Genomic DNA, 20,362 nt, shown 5'->3' with positions numbered 1-20,362 from the left:
CAGCGACACTGGCATAGCTCTTGATAGGGGCCGCCACAGGGGGAGCAAACGAACCACATTAACATTACCCAGCTCCATGCCACTCGCACCACCAGTCACTCCATCACTCACTCCCATAACTGGTAATGGTTCTGCACCACTCACACTAGCCACCTCAACATTACTGACACCACTCACACTGGCTGGACCAGCACCAACATCAGGGGATATGACCACCTCCGCATCTTCAGGCACAAGGGACGGGGGTCCCCCCGCAGAGCATCGCCCAGAGGGGACCCCGACTTGTGTCACACTTGTGCCCTCCGCATCATCAGTAGCAGATGTTTATTTACTTTTCTTGGGGGTATGTATCAGTTGCCGCTGATCCTTAGCTGGTATATGGCGCCAATGATCTCCGCCTTCTTCAGCACACTTCAGCAAATTATCTCCAACACTGAAACAAAAAAGCACTTTTTGTTTGGGATGTCTAGAGCCCTCAGCCTCAGCGACCCCTCCACACTGCCGCAGCTCCATAACCAAGTGATCAGCGGCAACAGCATAAAGATGCCACCAGTTCCGGGCTATCCCCCCCTCCCACTGGGGGACACTCCACAGCCGAGCCGCCCTGACTGTCCGGCCTTGTAGCCGATGCCTCCCCTGCTCCCCCACTGTTACCCAAACAGAGACGGAGCCCATCGCCACATCAAATGTCACACCTGTAATCTTCCTGCTTCCTTGCACTGAGCCTCACCTTTCTGAGCACTCAGCTTTCCCGTGGTATCCAGCTTTCCTGAGCTCTTGCTGCTTTTTGGAGCCTTCTCTGGCCTGGGGGGAGATGGAGCAGCATTGCTGCTGTTCCTTGCAGATCTTCTTACCCCCAAGGCTTCCGCAGCACTGGCCGGTATCTGGCTACCCCTGCCTCCCGCCGGCCTAGACCGGGAAGCAGGAGCCTGGGACTTGCTGCCCTGGCTCATGCCTGGAAACCCACTCCCTCCCTGGGAGAGGAGAGCGCACTGAGGAGCTACGTCTGGGACAACCGCAAGTCAGTTCCTGGGGGTACAATATTTTTGACAAAGGACTACAAATGGATCCTGCCAAGTTGTCTGCCGTACTTCATTGGCCTCGCTCAGTGGGACTACGTGCCATACAGAGATTTCTGGGCTTCGACAATTATTTCCGGCAGTTTATTCCACATTTCTCCTCTCTTGTATCTCCTATTGTGGCGCTTACCAACCAATCCTAGACTCTGGCCTCTGACGGCTGAAGACGCTTTCACTAAGCTGAAGTCTGCCTTTGCCTCTGCTCCAGTTCTCACACAGCCTGATATGGAGAAGCCATTCCAGCTGGAGGTTGATGCCTCATCCATTGGTGCTGGAGCCTTTCTCACCCAGAAAGGGCCCAAAGGTTGAACCCTCACCTGCGGCTTCTTCTCTAAGGCCCGTTCCACACTTGCGAGTGTGATGCGATGAATTCGCATCACACTCGCACGCATGCTGCCGAGAACGCACGGCCCAAACGCTGCACACCGGGAGTGAACTGAAATGCTGAGTTCACTCCCGCGGTGCAGCGTTCGGGCCGTGCGTTCCCGGCAGAATGCGTTGCGAGTGTGATGCGAGTTCATCGCATCACACTCGCAAGTGTGGAATGAACCTAAGACCTTCTCAGCCGCAGAGAGGAATTATCCAATTGGTGATCGAGAACTTCTGGCCACACAGCTAGCTCTGGAGGAATGGCGCTATCTTCTGGAAGAAGCTCATCATCCGGTCTGTATCTACACTTACCACAAGAATCTCCTGTATCTCCAGACTGCTCAGCATCTCAATACACGTCAAGCTCGCTGGTCCCTCTTCTTTTCTCGATTCAACTTCCTAATTCTCCTCTGTCTAGACGAGAAGAACGTTAAAGCTGCTGCCCTCTCTCGTGCCTCTGATGTTGTTGGGGAAGAATCAGCTCCTTGTCATATTGTTCCTCCAATTGGTTCTTGCTGCTCCTGCGGACCTACGGCTGCTTCCTCCTGGCAATACCTATGTCCGACCAGCTCTTCAGAAGAGGATACTAACTTGGGGATCTATCACTCTCATATCTCATTACTACTGGTGGCCAGATCTGGTCAAGGACATTCGAGATTTTGTGGGTTCCTGCACTTCCTGTGCCTTGAACAAGTCATCACGCCTCAAGCCATCAGGTCTGCTCCTGCCGTTGCCGATAGCCTGTGGACTCACATAGCCATGGACTTTATTACAGATTTCCCATCTTCTTCCGGTAATACAGTAATCTGGGTGGTAACGGATCGTTTCTCTAAGATGTCCCACTTTGTCCTCTGCCAGGTCTGCCGTCTGCTCCACGCCTTGCCAGCCTGTTCTTCCAACACATTTTCCGCCTACATGGACTTCCCCGACACATTGTCTCAGACCATGGGGTCCAGTTTGTTTCCCATTTCTGGCGGTCTCTGTGCGGTCAACTGCAAGTTAAACTGGACTTCTCTTCTGCATATCATCCAAAGACTAATGGTCAAGTGGAGAGGGCCAACCAGACACTGGGCTGCTATCTACGGCACTTTGTCTCTGCTCGTCAGGATGATAGGTCTTCTCTCCTACCTTAGGCAGAATTCTCATATAACACTCTGGACACCGAATCTGCCGGTGCCGCTCCCTTCTATGTTGTCTTTGGACGACATCCACGCCCACCTCTTCCTCTGTCTGAGCCTTCAAATGTTCCTGCCGTGATGCTCCCAGGCTATCAAGAGAAGAAGGTCTTCTCCAGTCTTCTCTCCAGGTGATAAGGAGTGGCTGTCTTCTAGATACATCCGGCTGAAGATTCCCAGCTACAAACTTGGTCCTCGCTATCTCGTTCCATTTGAGGTGCCCTCAAATTCCCCTGATTATCCAGGAGCCGCCATCGTTATCTGGTGTCCCCAGTAGTCAGAATTATTAGAACCCCTGGAGCCTGAATAATAATAGTAGCCACTAGTAATAGGGCGTCCGCAGTAGTCAGAAAAAAAAGAGTCATTGCAAGTCATGGGACGATTTATTCCATCACATGAGCAGAAGACGGTTGTCGGCTCCCCATGTCACAGGCCGCCAGCAGCGCAGGGAGCCACAGTCTGCACCAGGGGAGGGAGCTGATAGCAGCCAATTTCTCCGAACCGGCTGTAAATTTAACAAACAGCTCAGGAGAGCCGGAGAGTGCAGACTGGATCTCACCCCTGACCACCCGGGATACTGACATGAACCCCCTGGACCACCAGGACTGTTCATTTTTTCTATGTCTTATTAATGACAATTAATTATGATTGGAATCACTCGGTGTAGATGGATCCTGAAACAATGATCTAGACTTATATCTACGTCGTGATGTTTGGTGCACGTGTGTGTGGGGGGGTAATGGGGTTTCCCTCCTGCCCCAGTGTATCCCATTAATAGGATAACGATGAGTCTGGAGATAATAGCTGATAATATCCGGCTGCAGCGTTATTAATATCGGGTCTCGGCTCTGATCATAATATATTAAGCGACATTTCTGGCAGAGATCGGCAATTATCAGACCCAGATTCACCCAATTGTGCAAATGAAGGATTTCTGTCCATGGAAACGCTGCCAACACGCAGGCGGCGCCGACAGCGATCCGTATCCTGTGCCAGGAGAGAGGAGGAACTGCTAACACTACATCATGGGAATAGTAGTAAACACAAGAATGATGGGGGTTGTAGTGTCATCGGTTCTCCGGGGCTGGAGCCTTCTGCTGCTCTGGTCAGAGAGACATTAGTTACTAGAACAAGGACACAGCAAAGATGGGAGTACAACCCCTAATATCCGGGCCCAGACCCATGGGGACCATCCGGTGCAGAACTGCCCGAGTAGTAAATGTAGAGACAATCAGAGGATCTCCAGTCATTTCTAACTACCACTCCCAATGTCTTCATGATGACAGATATTATTAAAACCTCTGCCCACCTGAGTCTGTCAGTAACTGCCAAGCGTGTTCCCTCTGTGTCTGTCAGTAACTGCCAAGCGTGTTCCCTCTGTGTCCGTCAGTAACTGCTAAGCGTGTTCTCTCTGTGTCTGTCAGTAACTGCCAAGCGTGTCCCTCTATGTCTGTCAGTAACTGCCAAGCGTGTTCTCTCTGTGTCTGTCAGTAACTGCCAAGCGTGTCCCTCTATGTCTGTCAGTAACTGCCAAGCATGTTCCCTCTGTGTCTGTCCGTAACTACCAAGCATGTTCCCTCTGTGTCTGCCAGTTACAGCCACTCATGTTCCCACTGTCTCCGTCCATAAATGCCAAGCGTGTTCCCTCTGTCTCCGTCTGTAACTGCCAAGCGTGTTCCCTCTGTGTCCGTCAGTAACTGCCAAGCGTGTTCCCTCTGTGTCCGTCTGTAACTGCCAAGCGTGTTCCCTCTGTGTCCGTCAGTAACTGCCAAGCGTGTTCCCTCTGTGTCCGTCAGTAACTGCCAAGCGTGTTCCCTCTGTGTCCGTCAGTAACTGCCAAGCGTGTTCCCTCTGTGTCCGTCAGTAACTGCCATGTTTGTTCCCTCTGTGTCTGTCAGTAACTGCCAAGCGTGTTCCCTCTGTGTCCGTCAGTAACTGCCAAGCGTGTTCCCTCTGTGTCCGTCAGTAACTACCAAGCGTGTTCCCTCTGTCTCCGTCTGTAACTGCCAAGCGTGTTCCCTCTGTGTCCGTCAGTAACTGCCAAGCGTGTTCCCTCTGTGTCCGTCTGTAACTGCCAAGCGTGTTCCCTCTGTGTCCGTCAGTAACTGCCAAGCGTGTTCCCTCTGTGTCCGTCAGTAACTGCCAAGCGTGTTCCCTCTGTGTCCGTCAGTAACTGCCAAGCGTGTTCCCTCTGTGTCCGTCAGTAACTGCCATGTTTGTTCCCTCTGTGTCTGTCAGTAACTGCCAAGCGTGTTCCCTCTGTGTCCGTCAGTAACTGCCAAGCGTGTTCCCTCTGTGTCCGTCAGTAACTACCAAGCGTGTTCCCTCTGTGTCCGTCAGTAACTGCCGAGCGTTTTCCCTCTGTGTCCGTCAGTAACTGCCGAGTGTGTTCCCTCTGTGTCCGTCAGTAACTGCCAAGCGTGTTCCCTCTGTGTCCGTCAGTAACTGCCAAGCGTGTTCCCTCTGTGTCCGTCAGTAACTGCCAAGCGTGTTCCCTCTGTGTCCGTCAGTAACTGCCAAGCGTGTTCCCTCTGTGTGTTAGTAACTGCTAAGCGTGTTCCCTCTGTGTCCGTCAGTAACTGCCAAGCGTGTTCCCTCTGTGTCCGTCAGTAACTGCCAAGCGTGTTCCCTCTGTGTCCGTCAGTAACTGCCAAGCGTGTTCCCTCTGTGTCCGTCAGTAACTGCCAAGCGTGTTCCCTCTGTGTGTTAGTAACTGCTAAGCGTGTTCCCTCTGTGTCCGTCAGTAACTGCCAAGCGTGTTCCCTCTGTGTCCGTCAGTAACTGCCAAGCGTGTTCCCTCTGTGTCTGTCAGTAACTGCCAAGCGTGTCCCTCTATGTCTGTCAGTAACTGCTAAGCGTGCTCCCTCTGTGTCTGTCGGTAACTGCTAAGCGTGTTCCCTCTGTGTCTGTCAGTAACTGCTAAGCGTGTTCCCTCTGTGTCCATCAGTAACTGCCAAGCGTGTTCCCTCTGTGTCTGTCAGTAACTGCTAAGCGTGCTCCCTCTGTGTCTGTCAGTAACTGCCAAGCGTGCTGCCTCTGTGTCTGTCAGTAACTGCCAAGCGTGTTCCCTCTGTGTCTGTCAGTAACTGCCAAGCGTGTTCCCTCTGTTTCCTCAGTAACTGCCAGGTTTGTTCCCTCTCTCCGGCTCATGTCAGGGCCTGGGAGAAGTCACGCCCAGGACAATGATCATTCTCATACCCTTTGTTGGGGCAGTATGGGGGCCTATGGGGGGCTCTATAGTCTCTGTAGACATCACAGTCAGTATCTGGCGTCATGCGGTGACTATCAGCCTGCGCTGCCTCCCCCTCAGATCTGCTCGTGTGGTTTGTACGTTTCCTCTTCTCTATGCGCTGGACACGGTGACTTCCTCGCTCAGTTCTCACCCTGCGGCCATGACTCCTCATCCTCTGCTGACGGTCTCCTGCCTCCTGCTCATCACAGGTAAGAAGCAATAAACTGATACATTGTAACAAACTCAGGACAGGGGAGAGATTTGTGCTGAAGACAATTGTGTGAACGGATACAACTGTAACAAACCCTCAGCAGTGAGAAGTAACTGAGCAGGTTTCCAGCCTCAGAATAAAGGTTTCTGCCATAGTCTGGTATAAAGTAGCAGAACTGGACCTATAGACCTATATATAGACTATAGACCTATAGACTAATACAGTATACACATTATAGACCTATAGACATTGGACGGTCACATCTTTGATTCTTGGGGGGGGGGAGGTGCTTTCTGGGGGCCTTTCTTATTTTATGGCGTTTTACAATAGATGAAATCATCCTGCACTTCGATGGTGGCATCTGGTTAGATAAAATGTGTTTTTAATAAATAATATATGAAGTCTCTTAAAGGGGCGCACCATATATGTGTCTTATATAATCGATGTCTATGAGACGAATATCATTAATAACACAAGGCATAAAAATCATCTCCAAGAAGCTCAATAGGATTTTACTTCCAATCATGTGGTACCGCCATGGGGTCCGCAATCGCCCCAACTAAGCCAAACCGTACACGGGCCAATGGCCGACAGATCTGGGGCTAAGGAAATGTTTCCAGCGACTGTTTTATGGATCTTACTACATTGAAGAGAACAAGTCCGAGCCACGGACTGACCTCCAGCTCTTACCATGTCAGGAAGCTCAGAATCTTGTCTGTAACTTTACCGAAAAGGGATATGATCCTCGTATTCTAAAGAACATAAAACAAGAAGTAGGTGACACATGGACTGGGATGGTCGCAGAAAGATGGGAACTTAAGTGGACAGAAAGGAAGGGGTTAATAAGCTTTTCTCTATGAGTAGGAGGGGATACAAAACACATTGGGGCTCATTTACTTACCCGCTCCTGTCGCGATCCCTCGGTGCATTGTCGACGCTGATTCGGGTCCGGCCGGGATTCACTAAGGTCGTGCGCCCGATATCCACCAGGTGTCGCTGCTGCGCCGAGGTCCTCCGGAGTTCACCTGCTTCTTCCTGGTGCATGTAAGTGCTTGATCTTGCGACACAAATTCTTTGTTAAATTCTGTGTTTTTTCCGAATCCGGCAGGTTGTCCGGTGGCCACGCCCCCCCCCCCCCATTTCTGTCACGCGAAAGCCGCCGCCGATGCGACACAATCCGATCATGTGCACCAAAATCCCGGGGCAATTCAGCGCAAAACAGAAATATTCAGGAAACCTGACGAAAGTGCGCGATTCGGACCCTTAGAAAATGAGCCCCATAGTCTTTCTTCATAATTGGGTGGGGAAAGGACTCACGGGCTTCCTCTAGGAGTAGGAGGGGGATACAGGACTCACAGGCTTTCTCTATGAGTAGGAGGGGGATACAGTACTCACAGGCTTTCTCTATGAGTAGGATGGTGATACAGGACTCACAGGCTTTCTCTATGAGTAGGAGGGGATACAGGACTCACAGGCTTTCTCTATGAGTAGGAGGGGATACAGGACTCACAGGCTTTCTCTATGAGTAGGAGGGGGATACAGGACTCACAGGCTCCCTCTAGGAGTAGGAGGGGATACAGGACTCACAGGCTTTCTCTATGAGTAGGAGGGGGATACAGGACTCACAGGCTTCCTTTATAAATAGGAGGGGGGAGCAGGACTCACAGGCTTTCTCTATGAGTAGGAGAGGATACAGGACTCACAGGCTTTCTCTATGAGTAGGAGGGGATACAGGACTCACAGGCTTTCTCTATGAGTAGGATGGGGATACAGGACTCACAGACTTCCTCTATGAGTAGGAAGGGGATACAGGACTCACAGGCTTTCTCTATGAGTAGGAGAGGATACAGGACTCACAGGCTTTCTCTATGAGTGGGAGGAGGACACAGGACTCACAGGCTTTCTCTATGAGTAGGAGGGGATACAAGACTCACAGGCTTTCTCTATGAGTGGGAGGGGGATACAGGACTCACAGGCTTTCTCTATGAGACGAAGGAGGATACAGGACTCACAGGCTTTCTCTATGAGTAGGAGAGGATACAAGACTCACAGGCTTTCTCTATGAGTAGGATGAGGATACAGGACTCACAGGCTTTCTCTATGAGTAGGATGGGGATACAGGACTCACAGGCTTTCTCTATGAGTAGGAGGGGGATACAGGACTCACAGGCTTTCTCTATGAGTTGGAGGGGGATACAGGACTCACAGGGTTTCTCTATGAGTAGGAGGGGGATACAGGACTCACAGGGTTTCTCTATGAGTAGGATGGGGATACAGGACTCACAGGCTTTCTCTATAAGTAGGATGGTGATACAGGACTCACAGGCTTCCTCTATGAGTAGGATGGGGATACAGGACTCACAGGGTTTCTCTATGAGTAGGAAGGGCATACAGGACTCACAGGCTTTCTCTATGAGTAGGAGAGGGATACAGGACTCACAGGCTTCCTCTATGAGTAGGAGGGGGATACAGGACTCACAGGCTTTCTCTATGAGTAGGAGGGGGATACAGGACTCACAGGCTTTCTCTATGAGTAGGAGGGGGATACAGGACTCACAGACTTTCTCTATGAGTAGGAGGTGGATAAAGGACTCGCAGGCATTCTCTATGAGTAGGAGGAGGATACAGGACTCACAGGCTTCCTCTATGAGTAGGAGGGGGATACAGGACTCACAGGCTTTCTCTATGAGAAGGAGGGGGATACAGGACTCACAGGCTTTCTCTATGAGTAGGAGGGGGATACAGGACTCACAGGCTTTCTCTATGAGAAGGAGGGGGATACAGTACTCACAGGCTTCCTCTATGAGTAGGAGGGGGATACAGGACTCACAGGCTTTCTCTATAAGTAGGAGGGGATACAGGACTCACAGGCTTTCTCTATAAGTAGGAGGGGATGCATGACTCACCGTCTTTCTCTATGAGTAGGATGGGGATACAGGACTCACAGGCTTTCTCTATAAGTAGGAGGGGATGCATGACTCACCGTCTTTCTCTATGAGTAGGATGGGGATACAGGACTCACAGGCTTCCTCTATGAGTAGGAGGGGGATGCATGACTCACAGGCTTTCTCTATGAATGGGAGGAGGATACAGGACTCACATACTTTCTCTATGAGTAGGAGGGGATACAGGACTCACAGGCTTTCTCTAAGAGTAGGAAGGGGATACAGGACTCACAGGCTTTCTCTATGAGTAGGAAGGGATACAGGACTCACAGGCTTTCTCTATGAGTAGGAGGGGGATACAGGACTCACAGGCTTTCTCTACAAGTAGGAAGGGGATACAGGACTCACAGGCTTTCTCTATGAGTAGGAGGTGGATACAGGACTCACAGGCTTTCTCTATGAGTAGGAGAGGGATACAGGACTCACAGGCTTTCTCTATGAGTAGGAGGGGGATACAGGACTCACAGACTTTCTCTATGAGTAGGAGGTGGATAAAGGACTCGCAGGCATTCTCTATGAGTAGGAGGAGGATACAGGACTCACAGGCTTCCTCTATGAGTAGGAGGGGGATACAGGACTCACAGGCTTTCTCTATGAGTAGGAGGGGGATACAGGACTCACAGGCTTTCTCTATGAGAAGGAGGGGGATACAGGACTCACAGGCTTTCTCTATGAGTAGGAGGGGGATACAGGACTCACAGGCTTTCTCTATGAGAAGGAGGGGGATACAGTACTCACAGGCTTCCTCTATGAGTAGGAGGGGGATACAGGACTCACAGGCTTTCTCTATAAGTAGGAGGGGATACAGGACTCACAGGCTTTCTCTATAAGTAGGAGGGGATGCATGACTCACCGTCTTTCTCTATGAGTAGGATGGGGATACAGGACTCACAGGCTTTCTCTATAAGTAGGAGGGGATGCATGACTCACCGTCTTTCTCTATGAGTAGGATGGGGATACAGGACTCACAGGCTTCCTCTATGAGTAGGAGGGGGATGCATGACTCACAGGCTTTCTCTATGAATGGGAGGAGGATACAGGACTCACATACTTTCTCTATGAGTAGGAGGGGATACAGGACTCACAGGCTTTCTCTAAGAGTAGGAAGGGGATACAGGACTCACAGGCTTTCTCTATGAGTAGGAAGGGATACAGGACTCACAGGCTTTCTCTATGAGTAGGAGGGGGATACAGGACTTACAGGCTTTCTCTACAAGTAGGAAGGGGATACAGGACTCACAGGCTTTCTCTATGAGTAGGAGGTGGATACAGGACTCACAGACTTCCTCTATGAGTAGGAGGTGGATAAAGGACTCACAGGCATTCTCTATGAGTAGGAGGAGGATACAGAACTCACAGGCTTCCTCTATGAGTAGGAAGGGGATACAGGACTCACAGGCTTTCTCTATGAGTAGGAGGGGGATACGGGACTCACAGGCTTTCTCTATGAGTAGGAGGGGGATACAGGACTCACAGGCTTCCTCTATGAGTAGGAGGGGGATACAGGACTCACAGGCTTTCTCTATGGGTAGTAGGGTGATGCAGGACTCACAGGCTTTCTCTATGAGTGGGTGGGGATACAGGACTCATAGACTTCCTCTATGAGTAGGAGGGGGATACAGGACTCACAGGCTTTCTCTATGAGTGGGTGGGGATACAGGACTCATAGGCTTTCTCTATGAGTAGGAGGGGGTTACAGGACTCACAGGCTTTCTCTATGAGTAGGAGGGGGATACAGGACCCACAGGTTTTCTCTACGAGTAGGAAGGGGATACAGGACTCACAGGCTTTCTCTATGAGTAGGAGGGGGATACAGGACTCACAGGCTTTCTCTATGAGTAGGAGGGGGATACAGGACTCACAGGCTTTCTCTATGAGTAGGAGGGTGATGCAGGACTCACAGGCTTTCTCTATGAGTGGGTGGGGATACAGGACTCATAGGCTTCCTCTATGAGTAGGAGGGGATACAGGACTCACAGGCTTTCTCTATGAGTGGGAGGAGGATACAGAACTCACATGCTTTCTCTATGAGTAGGAGGGGGTTACAGGACTCACAGGCTTTCTCTATGAGTAGGAGGGGGATACAGGACTCACAGGTTTTCTCTATGAGTAGGAGGGGGATACAGGACTCACAGGCTTTCTCTATGAGTAGGAGGGGGATACAGGACTCACAGGTTTTCTCTATGAGTAGGAGGGGGATACAGAACTCACATGCTTTCTCTATGAGTAGGAGGGGGTTACAGGACTCACAGGCTTTCTCTATGAGTAGGAGGGGGATACAGGACTCACAGGCTTTCTCTATGGGTAGTAGGGTGATGCAGGACTCACAGGCTTTCTCTATAAGTAGGAGGGGAATACAGGACTCACAGGCTTTCTCTATGAGTAGGAGGGGGATACAGGACTCACAGGCTTCCTCTATGAGTGTTTTGGGATTATTGTATCTTTCTTGTATTTGAGGATCTGTAATGAGGAAATTGGGGGAATATGTGGGGCTTGTGTAATGTGCAGTAGAATCTGATTGGGGGAGAGATGAACCTCGATGTGCAGCTCACAGAACCACAATCAGGAAGTGTTTGGAGGGAGAGATTCTCATCTATTTAATGACAACAGTCACTTTAGTGCTTATTCCTTCCTCTGGCGGCCATGATTTATCTGCATCACAGCTGCTCTGCTTGTCTAAGGATTCCTCTCCACTCACCTTCTGGCCTGGGACTATGGATCCTCATGAGCCTCTTCCTGATCAGTTCTCTTTACCTGATACATTTATACTCAGCTCCTGTTCACACTGCCTTTGTTTTCTGGTATCCTGACCCTTTGCTTGTATTCAGACTATCGTTCTGTGATTGTGTACAGTGTTTGCCCTCTCTGTTGTGACCCGGCTCTGGAGACTAATCTTCTGGGATTATTTTGTGTTTTGCACTTTGGTGCCAGAAGGGAACATCTTCTAGGGGTCCCTTACTGCTTAGGGTAATGTGAGGCAATCAGGTAGGGAGAGCTTGGAAACGGATTAGTCTCAGACCTCACTGTCTGTTTCCAGAACCTACATTCTGTCTCCTCAGTCCTGGACCTGATTCCGGTCAGATAAATAGAATACCCTCAGTTTTCTCCCGGTGACTCCTGATTCTCCGCAGAGGATTAGAGATTCCCTTACGATGTTGGTGTCTGGGGCTGATGGGGGTTGGAATAGTTAACCCTTTTAGATCAGGGACATGACTCGATGCTCCCTGCGGTGCTGCCCCATCCATGATATAACATTGCGCTGGTGTCGCTCTGATCTGATACTGAGGTTCTGTCCTGTCCAGGTCTCTCGCTCCCGGACGTTGCGGCACAGACCTTCCTCGGAGCGGAGAACATCACGGCCACAGCTGGCAGCAGCGTCACCCTGAGGTGTCACCTCCCCATGGGCGACACCGCGGTCATTCAGGTCAACTGGAACTTCTGCAACAACGTGAACATCGCGTCTCTCCTCAATATCCACAACAAGGAAGGAATCGTGTCCCCGAGCTTCTCCCACCGCGTGTCCCTGGCTCCGGATTACGGGATCACAATATCCGGAGCCAAGAGGAACGACAGCGGCCGCTACTGCTGCGTATACAACACCTTCCCCCATGGCACCTACACCGGGAAGATTCACCTGCAGGTGGTGGGTGAGTATCACACAGGATGGGATTAGATACAGCGCAGCAGACTGTATCACACAGGATAGGATTAGATACTAAGTTTAGCAGACAGTATCACACAGGATAGGATTAGATACAGAGCTCAGCAGACAATATCACACAGGATAGGATTAGATACACAGCTCTGCAGACAGTATCACACATGATAGGATTAGATACACAGCTCACCGGACAGTATCACACAGGATAGGATTAGATACACAGCTCAGCGGACAGTATCACATAGGATAGGATTAGATACACAGCTCAGCAGACAGTATCACACAGGAGAGGATTAGATTCACAGCTCAGCAGACAGTATCACACAGGATGGGATTAGATACACAGCTCAGCAGTCAGTATCACACAGGAGAGGATTAGATACACAGCTCAGCAGACAGTATCACACATGATGGGATTAGATACACAGCTCAGCAGCCAGCATCACACAGGAGAGGATGAGATACACAGCTCAACAGACTGTATCACACAGGATAGGATTAGATACACAGCTCAGCAGCCAGTATCACACAGGATAGGATTAGATACACCGCTTAGCAGGCAGTATCACACAGGATAGGATTAGATACACAGCTCAGCAGTCAGTATCACACAGGAGAGGATTAGATACACAGCTCAGCAGACAGTATCACACATGATAGGATCAGATACCCAGCTCAGCAGTCAGTATCACACAGGATAGGATTAGATACACAGATCAGCAGTATCACACAGGATAGGATAAGATACACAGCTCAGCAGACAGTATCACACAGGATAGGATTAGATACACAGCTCAGCAGACAGTATCACACAGGATAGGATTAGATACACAGCTCAGCAGACTGTATCACACAGGATAGGATTAGATACACAGCTCAGCAGACAGTATCACACAGGATAGGATTAGATACACAGCTCAGCAGACAGTATCACACAGGATAGGATTAGATACACAGCTCAGCAGGCAGTATCACACAGGATAGGATTAGATACACAGCTCAGCAGGCTGTATCACACAGGATAGGATTAGATACACAGCTCAGCAGCCAGTATCACACAGGATAGGATTAGATACACCGCTTAGCAGGCAGTATCACACAGGATAGGATTAGATACACAGCTCAGCAGTCAGTATCACACAGGAGAGGATTAGATACACAGCTCAGCAGACAGTATCACACATGATAGGATCAGATACCCAGCTCAGCAGTCAGTATCACACAGGATAGGATTAGATACACAGATCAGCAGTATCACACAGGATAGGATAAGATACACAGCTCAGCAGACAGTATCACACAGGATAGGATTAGATACACAGCTCAGCAGACAGTATCACACAGGATAGGATTAGATACACAGCTCAGCAGACTGTATCACACAGGATAGGATTAGATACACAGCTCAGCAGACAGTATCACACAGGATAGGATTAGATACACAGCTCAGCAGACAGTATCACACAGGATAGGATTAGATACACAGCTCAGCAGGCAGTATCACACAGGATAGGATTAGATACACAGCTCAGCAGGCTGTATCACACAGGATAGGATTAGATACACAGCTCAGCAGGCAGTATCACACAGGATAGGATTAGATATGTAATATTTGATGTGTCGGCCTCTCTCTCTCCTCAGCTCCGGACTCTTGGCCCGGTGGATATTATGTGTGGATCAGCGCTGGAGTCGGGGTTCTTCTAGTGATCACTGTGATCGGGGTCGGGTGCTGCTATTACAAGGTGAGACACTATGCAGGGGGCGGCATCATATACAGTCCTACTATTTATCATATGAAAAAAGACATTATACATGGAGGGGGGCACAAGATGTGGTTATTATACAGGAGGGAACAAGATGTGGGTATTATACAGGGGGGCACAAGATGTGGGTATTATATAGGGGGGCCACAAGATGTGGTTATTATACAGGAGGGGACCACAAGATGTGGGTATTACACAGGGGGCGGGGCACAAGATGTGGGTATTACACAGGGAGGGGGGGCACAAGATGTGGGTATTATACAGGAGGGCACAAGATGTGGGTATTATACAGGGGGAACACAAGATGTGGTTATTATACAGGGGGGCACAAGATGTGGTTATTATACAGGGGGGGCACAAGATGTGGTTATTATGCAGGGGGGGCCACAAGGTGTGGGTATTATACAGGGGGGCACAAGATGTGGCTATTGTACAAGGGGGCACAAGATGTGGGTATTATACAGGGGGGCACAAGGTGTGGGTATTATACAGGAGGGGACCACAAGCTGTGGTTCTTATACAGAGGGGCACAAGATGTGAGTATTATACTGGGGGGGCACAAGATGTGAGTATTATACAGGAGGGGACCACAAGCTGTGGGTATTATACAGGGGGGCACAAGATGTGGGTATTATACAGGGGGGCCCAAGAAGTGGTTATTGTACAGGGGGGGACCACAAGGTGTGGGTATTATACAGGGTGGGGCCACAAGATGTGGGTATTATACAGGGGGGGCACAAGATGTGGGTATTATACAGTGGGGGGGGGCACAAGATGTGGGTATTATACAGGGGAGGGCCACAAGATGTGGGTATTATACAGGGGGCACAAGATGTGGGTATTATACAGGGGAGCACAAGATGTGGGTATTATACAGGACGGGGGCAACAAGATGTGGGTATTATACAGGGGAGGGCCACAAGATGTGGGTATTATACAGGGGAGCACAAGATGTGGTTATTATACAGGGGGGGCACAAGATGTGGTTAATGTACAGGGGAGGGCCACAAGATGTGGTTATTGTACAGGGGGACACAAGATGTGGGTATTATACAGGACAGGGGCAACAAGATGTGGGTATTATACAGGGGGCACAAGATGTGGGTATTATACAGTGGGGGGGCACAAGATGTGGGTATTATACAGGGGAGGGCCACAAGATGTGGGTATTATACAGGGGGCACAAGATGTGGTTATTGTACAGGGGAGCACAAGATGTGGGTATTATACAGGACGGGGGCAACAAGATGTGGGTATTATACAGGGGGCACAAGATGTGGATATTATACAGGGGAGGGCCACAAGTTGTGGGTATTATACAGGGGGCACAAGATGTGGGTATTATACAGGAACGGGGAACAAGATGTGGTTATTATACAGGGGGGGCAAAAGATGTGGTTATTATACAGGGGGGGGCACAAGATGTGGTTATTATACAGGGGGGCACAAGATGTGGGTATTATACAGGAGGGCACAAGATGTGGGTATTACACAGGGGGGGGGCACAAGATGTGGGTATTATACAGGGGGGGACCACAAGATGTGGGTATTATACAGGGCGGGGTCACAAGATGTGGGTATTATACAGGGGGGGCACAAGATGTGGGTATTATACAGGGGGGGCACAAGATGTGGGTATTATACAGGGGGACACAAGATGTCGTTATTGTACAGGGGGGCACAAGATGTGGGTATTATACAGGGCGGGGGCAACTAGATGTGGGTATTATACAGGGGGGCAAAAAGATGTGGTTATTGTACAGGGGGGCACAAGATGTGGGTATTATACAGGGCGGGGGCAACTAGATGTGGGTATTATACAGGGGGGCAAAAAGATGTGGTTATTATACAGCGGGGGGCACAAGATGTGGGTATTATACAGGGGGGGCAAGATGTGGGTATTATACAGGGGGGCACAAGATGTGGGTATTATGCAGGGGGGCACAAGATGTGGTTATTATACAGCGGGGGGCACAAGATGTGGGTAATATACAGGGGGGGCACAAGATGTGGGTATTATATAGGGGGGAGGCAAGATGTGGGTATTATACATGGGGGCACTAGATGTGGGTATTATGCAGGGGGGCACAAGATGTGGTTATTATACAGCGGGGGGCACAAGAAGTGGTTATTGTACAGGTGTGGACCACAAGATGTGGGCATTATACAGGGAGGGGCCACAAGATGTGGGTATTATACAGGGGGGGCACAAGATGTGGGTATTATACAGGGGGAGCATAAGATGTGGGTATTATACAGGGGGGCACAAGATGTGGGTATTATACAGGAGGGCACAAGATGTGGGTATTATACAGGGGGGGCACAAGATGTGGATATTATACAGGGGGGCACAAGATGTGGGTATTATACAGGAGGGGACCACAAGATGTGGGTATTATACAGGAGGGGACCACAAGATGTGGGTATTACACAGGGGGGGGGGGCACAAGATGTGGGTATTATACAGGGGGAGCACAAGATGTGGTTATTATACAGGGGGGGACACAAGATGTGGTTATTGTACAGGAGGGCACAAGATGTGGTTATTGTACAGGGGGAGCACAAGATGTGGGTATTATACAGGGGGGCACAAGATGTGGGTATTATGCAGGGGGGCACAAGATGTGGTTATTATACAGCGGGGGGCACAAGATGTGGGTAATATACAGGGGGGGCAAGATGTGGGCATTATACAGGGGGGGCACAAGATGTGGGTATTATACAGGGGGAGCATAAGATGTGGGTATTATACAGGGGGGGCACAAGATGTGGGTATGATACAAGGGGGCACAAGATGTGGTTCTTATACAGGGGGAGCACAACATGTGGTTATTATACAGGGGGAGCACAAGATGTGGTTATTATACAGGGGGGGACACAAGATGTGGTTATTGTACAGGAGGGCACAAGATGTGGTTATTGTACAGGGGGAGCACAAGATGTGGTTATTATACAGGAGGGCCACAAGATGTGGTTATTATACAGGAGGGCACAAGATGTGGTTATTATACAGGGGGGCCACAAGATGTGGTTATTATACAGGGGGAGCACAAGATGTGGGTATTATACAGGGGGAGCACAAGATGTGGTTATTGTACAGGAGGGCACAAGATGTGGTTATTGTACAGGGGGAGCACAAGATGTGGGTATTATACAGGGGGGCACAAGATGTGGGTATTATACAGGGGGGCACTAGATGTGGGTATTATACAGGGGGAGCACAAGATGTGGGTATTACACAGGGGGGGGGCACATGATACCAGACTGATCAGGCCTATTGTAGACCTTTAAACAGGGATCTCAAAGATATAAAACCAACATATAAAAATACGGCCAAAGAATAATAACAGATGTAATATCACCTTATAACTGATTATAATGCCAAAATGGCCAAGACATTGTGCAGCAAAGGGCACCAGCGCTCCCAATCTCCAGCGCGCTCCATCTCCACCTGCTGCTCCAATTATTAGGGGGAGGGGACCCCATTTCTTACCAAGGATCTCAGTGGTTATAGGACATAACATACAGGGGCAGATTTACTTACCCGGTCCATTCGCGATCCAGCGGCGCGTTCTCTGCGCTGGATTCGGGTCCGGCCGGGATTCATTAAGGCAGTTCCTCCGCCGTCCACCAGGTGGCGCTGCTGCGCTGAAGTTCCCCGGAATGCACTGATCTTCACCAAGCCGGTCCGAGTGAAGGTAAGCGCGAGTCCCGCGACACTTTTCTTTTTTTTAAATGCGGCGGTTTTTCCGAAACCGTCGGGTTTTCGTTCTGCCACGCCCCCCCCCCCCCCATTTCCGTCGCGTGCATGCCAGCGCCGATGCGCCACAATCCGATCGCATGCGCCAAAATCCCGGGGCAATTCAGGGAAAATCGGCGCAAATCCGAAATATTCGGGTAACACGTCGGGAAAACGCGAATCGGGCCCTTAGTAAATGACCCCCATAATTTCCATTTAACTACATATTCAATTTGACTTCAGGGTTGGTGCGAAGAAGTCTCAGTCCAATCCTGTTTCTGGGTCATAATCTTTATTATTTCACTTGCAGATATATTATTATTTTATTTTGCTTTTAGAAGAAGAAGACATCTCAGTCTTTTTACACCAATATCTTCCCCAAACCCCCGGGAGCCCAACCTGCAGGAGCCAATATTCCCACCGCGGCCCCGATCCAATCCACGAGTGAAGACGAAGAGGCGGATGTCAACGAATATTTTAACATCATCCTGTATAACATGTGAGACGCTCAGTGTCAGGAGGCTGCTGCCAGCTCCTCTCATATCATCCTGTATAACATGTGAGACGCTCAGTGTCAGGAGGCTGCCACCAGCTCCTCTCATATCATCCTGTATAACATGTGAGACGCTCAGTGTCAGGAGGCTGCCGCCAGCTGCTCTTATATCTTCCTGTATAACATGTGAGGCACTCAGTGTCAGGAGGCTGCCGCCAGCTCCTCTCGTATTGTCCTGTATAACATGTGGGACACTTAGTGCCAGGAGGCTGCCGCCAGCTGCTCTCATATCATCCTGTATAACATGTGATATGCTCAGTGTCAGGAGGCTGCCGCCAGCTCCTCTCGTATCATCCTGTATAATATGTGAGACGCTCAGTGTCAGGAGGCTGCCACCAGCTGCTCTCATATCGTCCTGTATAAAATGTGAGACGCTCAGTGCCAGGAGGCTGCCGCCAGCACCTCTCATATCATCCTGTATAACATGTGAGACGCTCAGTGCCAGGAGGCTGCCGCCAGCACCTCTCATATCATCCTGTATAACATGTGAGACGCTCAGTGTCAGGAGGCTGCCGCCAGCTGCACTCATATCATCCTGTATAACATGTGAGACGCTCAGTGTCAGGAGGCTGCCGCCAGCTCCTCTCATATCATCCTGTATAAAATGTGAGACGCTCAGTGCCAGGAGGCTGCCACTAGCTGCTCTCATATCATCCTGTATAACATGTGATACGCTCAGTGTCAGGAGGCTGCCACCAGCTCCTCTCATATCATCCTGTATAACATGTGAGGCACTCATTGTCAGGAGGCTGCCACCAGCTCCTCTCATATCATCCTGTATAACATGTGAGGCGCTCAGTGTCAGGAGGCTGCCACCAGCTCCTCTCATATCATCCTGTATAACATGTGAGGCGCTCAGTGTCAGGAAGCTGCCACCAGCTCCTCTCATATCATCCTGTATAACATGTGAGATGCTCAGTGTCAGGAGGCTGCCACCAGCTGCTCTCATATCATCCTGTATAACATGTGAGATGCTCAGTGTCAGGAGGCTGCCACCAGCTGCTCTCATATCATCCTGTATAATATGTGAGACGCTCAGTGTCAGGAGGCTGCCGCCAGCTCCTCTCATATCATCCTGTATAACATGTGAGGCACTCAGTGTCAGGAGGCTGCCACCAGCTGCTCTCATATCATCCTGTATAACATGTGAGATGCTCAGTGTCAGGAGGCTGCCACCAGCTGCTCTCATATCATCCTGTATAACATGTGAGACGCTCAGTGTCAGGAGGCTGCCACCAGCTGCTCTCATATCATCCTGTATAACTTGTGAGGCGCTCAGTGTCAGGAGGCTGCCACCAGCTGCTCTCATATCATCCTGTATAACATGTGAGACGCTCATTGTCAGGAGGCTGCCACCAGCTGCTCTCATATCGTCCTGTATAACATGTGAGACGCTCAGTGTCAGGAGGCTGCCACCAGCTGCTCTCATATCGTCCTGTATAAAATGTGAGACGCTCAGTGTCAGGAGGCTGCCGCCAGCACCTCTAATATCATCCTGTATAACATGTGAGACGCTCAGTGTCAGGAGGCTGCCGCCAGCACCTCTCATATCATCCTGTATAACATGTGAGACGCTCAGTGCCAGGAGGCTGCCGCCAGCACCTCTCATATCATCCTGTATAACATGTGAGACGC

General features: G+C 50.1%; 1 protein-coding gene across 1 annotated transcript; it reads left to right on the top strand.

Annotated features, from left to right (window-relative positions):
- Positions 1-5,713: 5,713 nt before the first annotated feature.
- TIGIT (T cell immunoreceptor with Ig and ITIM domains) lies at positions 5,714-19,125 on the top strand. Its single transcript, XM_072133260.1, has 4 exons — positions 5,714-6,064; positions 12,314-12,658; positions 14,314-14,414; positions 18,513-19,125. Exons 1-4 carry the CDS (start codon positions 5,806-5,808, stop codon positions 18,675-18,677), a joined length of 870 nt encoding a protein of 289 aa, XP_071989361.1. The 5' UTR covers positions 5,714-5,805; the 3' UTR covers positions 18,678-19,125.
- Positions 19,126-20,362: the final 1,237 nt, after the last annotated feature.

This window comes from Engystomops pustulosus, chromosome 2 (genome assembly GCF_040894005.1).
Source record: "Engystomops pustulosus chromosome 2, aEngPut4.maternal, whole genome shotgun sequence".
In the NCBI taxonomy this organism is placed as follows: domain Eukaryota; kingdom Metazoa; phylum Chordata; class Amphibia; order Anura; family Leptodactylidae; genus Engystomops; species Engystomops pustulosus.
This window is presented reverse-complemented; position numbering and strand designations above follow the sequence as displayed.

What these genes read in the sequence shown, in the direction of transcription:
- TIGIT (XM_072133260.1), top strand. Translation starts at nt 5,806, where the DNA reads ATGATCATTCTCATACCCTTTGTTGGGGCAGTATGGGGGCCTATGGGG. An exon ending in CTGCCTCCTGCTCATCACAG is followed by an intron (nt 6,065 to 12,313) that starts GTAAGAAGCAAT and finishes TGTCCTGTCCAG; the next exon opens with GTCTCTCGCTCCCGGACGTT. An exon ending in TCGGGTGCTGCTATTACAAG is followed by an intron (nt 14,415 to 18,512) that starts GTGAGACACTAT and finishes TTTTGCTTTTAG; the next exon opens with AAGAAGAAGACATCTCAGTC.